The following is a 12,019-nucleotide window of genomic DNA, read 5'->3' on the forward strand; positions in this document are numbered from 1 at the left end:
TGCTGGGAAATGAGAGGTCAGCCAGAGTGTGCGGTACATAATCTAAAGCTGACCTCTGGCATCCGACAGCAGTGGACCAAAAAAAAATCCCATTTCAAGCAATAACCTTCCAGTCACCTTAAAGCAAAATCACACCTTTGGACACAGTTGGACTCTTAGATATCAACTGTGTGATGATGACGATGATGATGTTCAGTGCATTACAGGACACATGTTGTGATGAATTACTGTAATTTGCCATTTTGATGCACCCACTTTTCCCTCAACCTGCTTCGACTTGACTTGATCACTTCCTATATTTTTTCTTGACCAGGTAGCTGAAATAGCTGTACTCTGCAGTGAGATATATGTGCAGGTGAAGAGAGATGTTGGAAGAAGGCACAGCATGTACCCTTTACTTGCTTCTGGCTGTGATGTGTTGTGAAAAACCTGTTATTGGTTTCGCTCCTGCTTTGACAATTTTCACCTGTAAGACTGATGAGTTTGAAGGATAAGGCTGGCAACAGACTATATTTCTCTTATTGTCAACAAATCCCATAAAAAGACCAAAACCAACAATGAACTGATCTCACAAAACTAGTATTCCCTGAACAGACAGACTGCAAACTACACAACAGTTAAAGTTTAAAGACTCAAAAACTCTAATCAGCTTTATCAGGACTGCTTGGGTGTGGTTTGATCAGCGGCCTACAACATCAGCAAACAACCTCACAACTGTCTTCACCTTTTGTGTCAAATATCACTAAATCCTCATTGCTTCACAGATATACATTTTCTAACCCCCCTGCCCACAACAGAAAAGTGAGAAGAGATCAGACAGGACCAAAGATACTGAAATACTTTCAGCGAATTTTAGCAGAAAAGTGTGTGTTAATGTAGGACCCCACTGCTCATTCTGAGCTGATTGAGAAAATAAGTTTTCAGGGCCTTTGAGAGATGTCCTTTCATGGGATGTTAGACAAATACACAATCAAGCCAGCCTTATTCTTTTTCTGTCCTTTGACTCTAAATCACAACCAAAGTTTGTTTTCTGCAGCTGTCAATGTCGGTCCGTCACTCATGGGAATATGAAATGCACCACTAGCTGACAAAATGGGCCAAAAAATGCAAAGTACATCACCAAGAGTCACTTTGTGGTAACAGTATTGAAAAGATTTCAGGTGGAATTTTCCTTTAAGCATGCCAAACCCAGGCTGTCTGCCCTGCCACTCGGATCTCTGTTTGACATGATCCGAAAAGCATGACGTCCGATAAACACAGATAAAAGTGTTTCCGTCCCGCCTCCATCCTGAGCTAGCTAGAAACGGCGAGAGGAGGCTAACTTTCCTTTTTATAGGCCACGCACGATCTGCAGGAGCGGTGCTGCTCCCAATAAATTGAGAGCGAATAGCTGCGCTGCCCATTTAATTAAGACTGAACGCAGCTGAAAATAACACATCACAGGAGTGAGTGAATTATGCAGCAACAGATCTAACAATAGTCTGAGGAATACTGTCTCCAGATTACATCTGAATTTGTCAATCTTTATTCTTTAACGTGTGCTGCAAATAGACTCCCTAGTATATCAATGGATATGCTATGAATGTCACAACAGTAGAATACAGTGTAAGGTCACTCAGTACTGTACATAATGTGTCAGTGTGTTTTCTCTACAACCTCTCAAAGAGAGCATTTCTGAATCTGCTCTCTGACTGTTTTTGTGATCATTAAATAGTAAAACTCTCCATCCATCTGTTGGCCAATCAAATGACCCAGTAGCAACAAGTGTATAGTGTGCGTGTGTGCATTTGTGAGAATGGTCATATGGCACAAAGACAAGGCATGATGTGTTAAATGAGGTGTAGCAGCAATGCATGTTTGTTGTAGCCTGGTCAACCGCTGACAGCATTGACCTTCAGTCGAGGATAAATCAAATTATTTCTGACAAAGCTCTTCGCGCTATTACAACAGTGTAAACCATATGCTATATCATAAAAACTGGCTATGCTACACAGAGCACTTTGTCCTTCCAAAATGGCGTGTTAGATGTGAGAGTGAAAGAGAGCGGCAGAACGTCCCCGACACAATATCAAATCATCGCAGCAGTCACATGTTCCTCGTCTGCCGCATCTGTGCAAAGACAAATTCCATCGGCCATCAGAGAAGCATCTAGGTAGTAACAAGGTCAGCAGTGGAGGTGAAGATATTGCACACGCAGACTAACGTCAACAGCTCCATCGAGATGGCACAGCGCAGGCGTCACACTGAAGAATAAAGTTGTTTTTTTCCCCCACATAAATGAACACTGTAAAAAATTCAAAAACACGCCCCGTTGACGGCTTCTTTATTGCAGCACATTTCCCTCCCCCCCCCGATATCTCTTTTTCAAACATCCATTTATCTTTAAAAAAACGTAGCGAGTCTCTGTTCGTAGTTTTGTACGGAGCGGTTCGAGAGTGCATTTTGGCAGTAAATTAAGTCTTGCTCAAGTCGGGCGCGTTGACAGCCAGGAGGGTAGACGGGTCAAACCGGACAGCCATGATTTCTGAGGTCATTATGAGTCTTAGTGCTCTTCTTCTGCCCCACCCTGCCTACTGCTCGCCGCCAGCACAGTCACGTGATGATCACATGCCGGAGGCACCCAGTCCCATGCTGGCGGTGTGGCTCATACAGGGCAGCGTCTGAACGGTCTTGGGGAAGTCGTGGGTGAGGATTCGTCCGTTCTCGCCGCCGCTCCCGTTGCCACTCATCCTGGTCAGGGTGGAGCAGCGCATGGCGTCGTCGATGGATTGCTGTCAGAAACAAACACATTACAGTCAGTCCACACACTAGATTTCAGTCTGACACACGTGCATTATATCCTGATCAGAACAGAGAAAGCTTCTGCAACAGTTAGAGCTAGCAGCGCACAGAAACATGTACTAGGCCTTGCAGCTACAGAAGAATGAAGATAAATCTGCAGAATGTGATGCAATTTCCCCGGGTCTTTATTTCATGAATACATGTGCATAAGCAGCTGTTTATGTCGCTATCTGAATATGGTGCTAACAGGCCAAGAAACCCAGAAGCAGAATGAGCTGTTAGGAGCCATAGGGTGCTGGTTTTCACCGTCTTTATCTGAGCCTGAGTGATATTCGCAGGTGGTAAACCGCGGCGCTGGCTGATGTGCATCAATGTCCTAATTTGTAACAGGAGGAGCAGAGCAAAGCGTGGGCAGTAAGAAGGGAGCTGAGGCTTCACTCATTGGTTTAATAGCTCCATTCTCCAGTCTAGCGCAATAAAAGCCACTGGGCTCCAAAGCCAAACTAATGATGTGTGATGCACGTGTGTGTGGGTGTGTGTTTACGTGAGCGTCCCCCCTATTCTATAGCTGATTAAACTGGGCAAAGCGAGAGTACGATCTGCAGCAACCGGTGAGTGCTGCACGGGGATCGGAGAATTACACCGGTCTCTAATTGGAACGGCGTTGTTGTTTCTTCCAAGCCAAACAGCATAAAGGCACCGCTGGACTAATAGGCTCCTCGCCAATCTCATCAGCATACTGATCAGGTGCCTCTTCATGGGCTGATTAAAACATAAGAGATTCATGTAGAAGATCACTCCTTGTCTTGGCCCTTCCTTGCTTTTTTCTTTTTGTGTGCTGTAGACCTGCAAGGGGCTTTGATGTGGGAAGAATGAATTCAAAGGTTGCTTGTTGTAAATTGATCCACGAGGCAGATGACTAACAGCTCCAATATCTGCTGCTGCTGCCGGTGGAGAAATCTCACATCTCCCAGTAGAGCATCATAAGCAACAAGTCTTTACTTTTCAGATTTGTGAACACACAGCAACTGGAGTTAAGACTGTTCTGGGTTAAAGCAGCGATGGAACACATGGGAGCCGCACCAGGACTGCCTTATGGTATACATATAAAGGATGTTCACCACAATGGGCCCTGCTTTTTGCGAGACAAGTCAGCAAACAGAGAAGGAGGAGGAGCAGGGGAGAGGTTTGCTCAGAGCGACAGAGGTAGATAGATGGACCACCGTGATTCAAATTGCCTTTACACCTGTGCTGCAAAAGGGAAATTTGTGTGCTACGGGATTATTGTAGTGATGGGATTCAAGTAGAAGACTGAGAGGAACATTTTTGTAAGCTGAATTTTAGATTCTACCATTAAAAAGGACTGATATTAATGACATAGTTACATCAACAAACAGTCAATATAATACAGTGTTCTTTTAGTGACATCCAAACGTAACTTTAAAGACAAACAAATGGAAAATGGTATATCCTAACAACCCCGTGACACTAACACAGGGAAAGTTTGTGTTTAGCTACTGTGTTAAAAATGTCAACTTTAGAGCATGAAGAAACAGGCATAAGGGCAATTTAAAAATCAAGTGATTCAACAACACTGCAGGAGATCAGTGACGTAAAGACGAGAGCGGCAGAGGAAGAGAGAGGTACAGGAGAGCGTTTGCACTGCGGTGGAAGCCGTGAGAGGCCCTACTGTGATCACGGTTAGATGGACGGGGGTGGGTGGGGGAGGAGGTGAGGAGGCGGATGTCATCAGCATCATCATCATCATCATCATCATCATCATCATCATGGCTTGATCACAGCGTTTCCTACCCCGTGGCTGTGCTCTGCCCTTATATCTTAACAGTGTTGTTGGCGTACAGGCCGTAGCTCTGCAGCTCTGTGTAGGGGGCGCTAGCACCACTGTCTAAGGCTGAGCAGTGAAAGGCCTGAGCGGCTGAGGCGGCAGCGGCTCGCGCGGTGGACACCTTCATTCGGCGCGACTCGGTCCTGGACTTGTAGCAGAACTCCACCAGCGCCACCAGCATGGCCAGGCCCAGGCCGCCGATCAGGATGTAGAAGACTCCCGCCACATTGCTGAGGCTCAGAGCGCTCGTCTTGTCCTGGAGTGGGGAGGGGGGGCGGCAGAGCAGAGTGGTGAGGAGCAATAGAAAAACTGAAGACAGACACACTGATTCACACACACACACACACACACACACTTATAGACTTACAAGTGCAAGGACTCATATGCATTATACACACAAATATACACACACACTCAAACCCACACACATTTAAACGAGTCTACATACACACACACACACACACACACACTTGCACGCACACACAAACACACACACACACAAACACGTACAGTATACATATGAGACTGACTAATTAGGCTCACAAAGACACAAATTACAGTCGTGTAAAGAACACATATTGTCCAAGACAAGACGACCACACACAGAACTCATATTTTTAGAGGCCTGTCTCACAAAGTAAGGACTCAGTATGATACTTTGGATCTAGTAACTAATGATGCAGACCAGACCTGGAAGATATTTTTGTCCAAGGCTTACGGCTGAAAACATACTGTACATTCTCACAAAACAGCACGCACGGTGGGTAGTTGGAAAAGCCAATAATGAAATCTACTGCTGCATATTAATTGCACTGAAATTCTCCCAGTGACTGGTTAAACGCAGACTGTTGGACTCCATCAGTGCAGGAAGAGAGAGTATGAGCTTCACGATGACACTGTCATGTAAATAAGACGTACTCTGCTTGTGCCCTAATGACGAGCGGTGATCAGAGTTTTTAATTTAAAAAAAGGAAGAATGTCTGCACACAGAAAATTAGCTCCTGCTGATTTATTCAAGCTACAATTTTGGTCACAGGCCTTTATCAAGTCTTTTTTAATTCGACAAATCATACTCCTGTAGCGCTCCTCTCTGCATCAACAGAGGCAACATTAATGAAACTTTTTTTTTCTTATATTTATTCACCCTGTAATTTCTTCATGAGAAAAAAAGACAAACCTACTTATTTCCCATACATATTCCAGGCTACTTAGCATATGTTGAAGCTAGTTGGTCACCAGCTTTCTGAGACTAGCCATCCAGAATCACCGCTGTAAGATTAGATTAGTGAAACCACATACTAACTCAAAGAGACACAGACTTTATTGAACTTGCTTTGTGAGACAGGCCCCAGATATTAAAAACAAATACTGATCTAGATTTTTTATGACTTCTTTATGCAATTCTAAACATTTTAGACAATGCCTAAATCAACCTTTTGAGTCAAAATACTCACATACGACTGTTTTTCTCAAGATTACATTTCGTGAGGGAGGAGGTGTAGGTAAAGTGCATAAACACCCCACAACACATGCATTCATGCAGCAACAGCACAAACAAGTTCAACATCGCTCTATATTATGGGTCAGTATTCTACATTTATGCCTATTTATAGTCTGTAATGAAATGCATTAAGATTAAGACTTAACTCAGTCCACCTAAAGGGCTCTCATGGAACAATGGCGTCTAACGAGGATGTGATCTCATGTAAATCCGTTTGGGGAATACCTTTGTGTCACTTGAAGAGATTAATGCTGCATGGAAAGCTATAGTTCTGTTAGGACGGTTTACACTTTATTATGCCTCTATTTGCATTTGAGCTTATAGTTAACTCAGTATATCGGCCCCAGTGACATTCAGGCTTTTATTTGCTCTATTCACTTAAATAAATCGTTTTTAACCACAAAGGGCAAATTTGCATTAGAATACATTTAGTCTTTTTTGGCCAAATATTATCTATACACCCTGGCATTTAGTAGCTTTGTGTTATTCTATTAACGGTTTTATACCAGGGCACGTGTGTCAAACTATGTGCTATGGAGGACTGAGAGTTTGCAGGTCCAAACACGGACAACAACAAGCGATTTCAAAGACCAATTCCTTTTCTCTGGCTGAATTTATGTTCAGCCCCTGGAGCTGTGTTTGCAAAGCTTCCTAGAGTTGACCCTTGTGGCTAAATCCTTAGCAATGTTTTAGAATGAATGTGTGTGTCAAAACTTTCTACTTAAAAACACAATTAAAACCAACCAAAGAAAAAAGCTACAGAATAAAGTGTCTTAGCCCTTCACACAGCTAATAACTGTTGTAGTAGTGAGTTGGACTTGTTTTAGAGAGCTTGGGAGGTTTTTAAGCAGATGAGAAAATTGCTGCAGATAAAAAGCATCACATATTCAGGTTGTAAGTACCACTCAAATATTAAAAGAATAGCTTATTCCCTTCTTACTGAGAGTTAGGTCAGCAACACTGTCATCCCTGTATAGTAAATATGAAGTTAAAGCCAGCAGCCACTTAGCTTTACCTTAGCATTAACATGTTATACCTCCTTTGTTTATTACGTACAAAAACTGAAGTGTGAAAATGACACGTTGCGGTTTTAAGGGATGTGCCGCACTTTGGTTTTTGTACGGATTAAATAAATGAACTTTAGAGGTGCTGGAAGGTAGGTAGAATCCTTGCTATGAGTCTTTAGCTTGGTTAAGAGCTCTCAGAAAATATTCCCAGTTTGTTTGTAATATGTTTCCTGGACACTGAGCCCGTCATGGCACATGGTTTGACACTGCTGCACTATTAGTATCAAAATATAAGTAAGGGAAAGGAAGAAAGAAAAAAATCTTGACACTTGTAGTGACAGGATCAGAAGGCCCGCTGACATTTCAAGCACATACAGAGGTACCTGAGCTAAGTAGCAAGAACTACATCAAGTGCAAATGCATGCAAGCAGAGTGGCAGACTTGGTGTGACTCGGGGTCAATCTAGCAGATTGACAGGGTTTACATTCATACATGCACACGCTACAGTGAGGGAGCTGGGACAGGAATATTATAAGGACCAGAATGCAAAGGTTACGGCTCAACATGTTCGAAGGGTTCAGCAAAGTCCAACGACCTAATGTCATCATCTGTCTCCCTTACGTCCTTCTGTGTTTCTTTTTCCTACTCTTTCTCCTTGGGAAGGAGTTGTATTCGAAGAAATTGCTTTCAGAGTGATTCATATTTAATCTACAGTACAAACTCAAGGTTATCATCACACTTGATCTGTGTATGTGTCTGTGTGTGTGTTTGGACAATCTATCATAAAAGGATTTAGCCTACCTAGACGGTAGCTGTAGTCTCTGTATGTATAACAAAGCATTGTAACAATCCTAACTAATCCACCACACATTATTTGTACACGCTGGTGATGAACATTAAATCTCTGACAACACAAGCTCATCAGTGGGAACAAATCGACACCAGAACACCACCAGAGTACTGGCCCGAATATAAGACTTCTGGAAATTACAAAAGTTTCAAAAGTGAGGTCGTATCACATTAGAAGACTGGATTTTTTTTTGTATCCACATCAGCAGAAGTCCTCTGATTTGATAAAATGTATCAGCTGCCCGTGTGACACTCAATGCTTACTTGAAGAATAAGATATATTAAGCTAGCTTGTGTTAGTGTTGCTGTATCTGCTAGCATTGATGAAGCCCAAAAGTCTCCAGCAAGCCCAGTTTAAAGTGAGACTATGTTACTTTTGAAAGAAAAATAAACCATTTGTTCTACTGCCAATCAAAAGTTGAATTCATAAGGGATAAAATATGTTTTGCTTAATTAGATACACACAGGGGTTTAGCTTCTAAAGCCTTACCTGGTCTGGTATGACCAGTAGCTTTTGGTGGCTAATGTTAGCTAATGTTGGCAAACCCCAGATAGATATTGCTGTGTAACTAATGCTTTATGAGTCTTCTCTATTTGCACTTTAGCATATATCATGGTCTTTTGATTGACATTTATGGTCACGGTGGCTGCTGTTCAGCAAAAGTTACATAGGCTCATTTTAACCTATAGAAGTTTTCTGCTGCCTCGTGTTAATGTTACAGCAGAAATGGATTGGGCAGTCATTTGTCAGGTGGTGTCATTTTTGGACATGACTACCCAGAAAGACAGTAAAAATTAAAACATTTTTTGATAGTAAAAGTATTTTCCTGTATTCTTCACAAATAACTTTTTAAAATGGGCTATTTTTGTTGATTATTATTTTGAATACTTTACTGCTTCTTCATTTAAATGTTACAATACTTTTTAAAAGTGTTTCTCATCTTTAAAAGTCTGTATCCAAAAACGTGTTGCAAAATGGGGGTGTCGTCTTATGTTCGGACCAATACAGTAGTACTGCTAGAGCCACATGGGGAGTAATGCTCAGTGTAATAGAGGCTGCGGGTTGGACTTGGGGCTGGTCTAGGATCAGGGCAGGGTTGTGCTGAGGGGGGGGGGTGTTGTGAGGTGACAGGTTTGGGTTGGAGACTAACCTTTCTTCCGGAGTCCTTGCTGCCACACTCCCCCTTATCGTACCACCATTTGTTTTTCAGTTTGTCTAAGACGGCTTGCTCATTGAGTTTCAACACCGCTAGGTTTACTGGGATTCTTCCAACCATAAGGAAATAACATAAATAACATATTATACCATGTTATTTTATGTTATTAATTCAGAGACACAGAGCAGCAAATACAGACACACGTCAATGCTTAAGCTTGCTTATTGGTCAAAAAATAAAATGAAATTAAAAAAACTCATCACACACACCACACACACACACACACACATATATAGCATAAACATCATTAGAAACATCAGAGTCAAAGTGATATGCATTAATACTCCATCTAGCTTGGTTGGCTTGCTCCCTAAAGCAGTAGATGTGTATTACTATATCACTTTGGGTAACCGGCACACTGCTTACCCTCACTCAACACGGATGTCTGAATTGTATCTTTTGTCAAAACTATCAAAATATCATTGAGCACGGGGGGCCCAGCTGGTTTAATTACTACATGTTGGTAAATTCTAAATCAGAGTTGTTCCTTTTGTTTGAGCAGCAGATAGGATACAACATTTCCCCCTCTGTGGTTTTCAAATTCAGCCACCGCAGGCCAAATAATCACCCCCCCACCCCCACCCCGGCACTTTTCCTTTGCTCTACGCCACACCACAGAGAGATTAAGTGCTGCTAGAGTGGTAGTGCAGTGTGGGCCTGCCGGTTACCCCCCACCCACCCCACTCCCAGTGGTGGTGGGTTACCCGCAGGTTTTATCAAACTGGCTCTGACCTTGGAGTCCCCGCCCCCGCTGCCGCACTCTCCCTTGTCGTACCACCACTTGTTTTTCAATTTGTCCAAGAGGCCCTGCTCGTTCAGTTTTAACACTGCCAGGTTTACTGGGTTTCTTGAAAATAATATAAAACGGCAGCCATTAGGAGACACTCTATGGGACAGATATAAAGAGATTGGGCGAATGGTGGTGGTGATTATGACAACATTGACTTACGATTAGAAGCTCCTGCATATAACTACTGATATGAAGCAGGAGTACTGGCTTTAGATGCATGTGTTAGTTAGTAGTATATCTGCAATGGGCTGAAATGCTGAGCGCCCATACAGTAGCAGAGTCAGGTTTTACCAAGCAGGGGCCTCAGAAGGAGGCAGAGCAGACACTATAAATGGAGATACCTTGGAGGCTGAAGTCTGTCTACAGATGGTCATTTCCTTTCAGTGGCAGCAGCATACAGACTGCTATGGTAACTAACCTAACAATATTCAACCCATAACGGCATCCTGGTGAATAGAAGCCTGTGTTGATTACTTTATAACAATCAGCAGACAAATGCTTTTAATGTTTGAACTGTTAGGTTAAACAGGCTGAAAGGAAACCAACTACAGATGGAGTCCTGAACATGGATCTATACGAACCACCTCATCCAAAGTATCTCCCCAAGGCTTGCTCTGTCTCTCTGGTGAGTGTGTGTGTGTATTTCCTATAGCTGACTGGGCGTAGACAAAGACTCTCTCCATCCACAAGTCACAGAAAGGCAGAATCTGCAATCAGAATTTGCATAAAAGAAGTCAAGATTACAGCCTTTGCCAGATTGCCCTTTCCTCCAAATCAGTGTCAATTATTCTGCGCAGCAACAATTTAGTTTGGTGATAGTCTGCCTTTCTCACCAGCAGATGCAAAAGAGTCTTTATCCCCAACCTTGAGTGCACAAAAACAGCTGTAGGGAAACACATCTATCCTCAGAGCTGGTAAAACCTCTGAATTCTTTCTCAGCCCAGCGGACTCAGACAGAAAGAAAGAAGTCAAAGTGTGTGGACATGGATGGTCCGCAGACCTGTAGGTCATTGGTTAGTTTGGTCAGTTGGTTTCGAGGCAGGCAGATGTCAGGGAGGCTACTGTACTGTATGTTAGGTGGGATGGGGTAAATAGTCAGGCAGGCATGGGAGTGGCTGGACATCATACATGTAAGAAATGAAACAGGGAGCATAGAATATATGCAGAACATTTCACAGACTGATCACAAAGTGAAGTTTGAAGACAGGCAGTCAGTACATCCTGTAAAATGAAGAGTTATGTCATTTTTTTTCAAAGTGCTACTTTCAATTAGGCCTGCGCTGCCATAGGAATATTAGATTTTAAATATATTTTCATATATCCAGCAGGGATGTTCACATCAGTCGGACTGGTATCGTCCCTGATACTGACCTTAATAAGCATATCTGGAATCACATTTAATACTTAGATATTCTTTATTCTGCTCTGTTCATTTGCTGCAGGGAGCTAATTATGAGGCAGAATATGGTAACAAGACTAAAAGGCTGCAGCCATGTTAACAGCTCTGTGTGGCTTTAGGCACAGCGGCGCTTTGAGCTAAATGCTAACGTGCTACAATGACAATGCTAACACGCTGATGTTTGGCAGGTATGTATTGTTTACCATCTTCACAATCATAGCTTAACATGTCAGCATGTTTGCTAATTAGCAATAAACACAGGGTTAGGGTCACAAGTACATCTGCGGATGATAGTAATGTCATTCATTTTGCAGGTATTTGGTCATACTTTGACCTGCTGGTGGCGCTAGAGGAAAGATCGGGGGATCACCAAAGTCAGCAGGAATTGTCCAAATGACCATGAATGTCTCTACAAAATTTCATGGCAATCCATCAAACTGTTGGTGGGATAATTCAGTGGTGGACCGACCAACATCCCTAGAGCCATGTTAGCATGGCAAAAAAATTTAACTGAGGTTGACACATTATAACGATGTCATTAAACTGTCTATGACAATATAATTCGCACAGCTCTAAAAAGAATGATGGTGTATGAACGTCTCCACTTATAGTTAAGAAGTTATGTTTTA

At 42.6% G+C, this 12,019-nt stretch overlaps 1 protein-coding gene across 1 annotated transcript in view; it reads right to left on the reverse strand.

Annotated features, from left to right (window-relative positions):
- Positions 1–2,603: 2,603 nt before the first annotated feature.
- Positions 2,604–12,019, reverse strand: part of gria1a (glutamate receptor, ionotropic, AMPA 1a) — a 58,549-nt gene continuing 49,133 nt past the window's right edge. The window contains exons 14-16 of the mRNA XM_070913023.1: positions 9,934–10,048; positions 4,749–4,883; positions 2,604–2,771 (exon numbers count right to left, since the gene is read on the reverse strand). Coding sequence (XP_070769124.1) covers positions 2,604–2,771; positions 4,749–4,883; positions 9,934–10,048 — 418 coding nt within the window. The remainder of the gene's footprint in view (positions 2,772–4,748; positions 4,884–9,933; positions 10,049–12,019) is intronic.

This window comes from Enoplosus armatus, chromosome 10, assembly GCF_043641665.1.
Source record: "Enoplosus armatus isolate fEnoArm2 chromosome 10, fEnoArm2.hap1, whole genome shotgun sequence".
Classification (NCBI taxonomy): Eukaryota; Metazoa; Chordata; class Actinopteri; order Centrarchiformes; family Enoplosidae; genus Enoplosus; species Enoplosus armatus.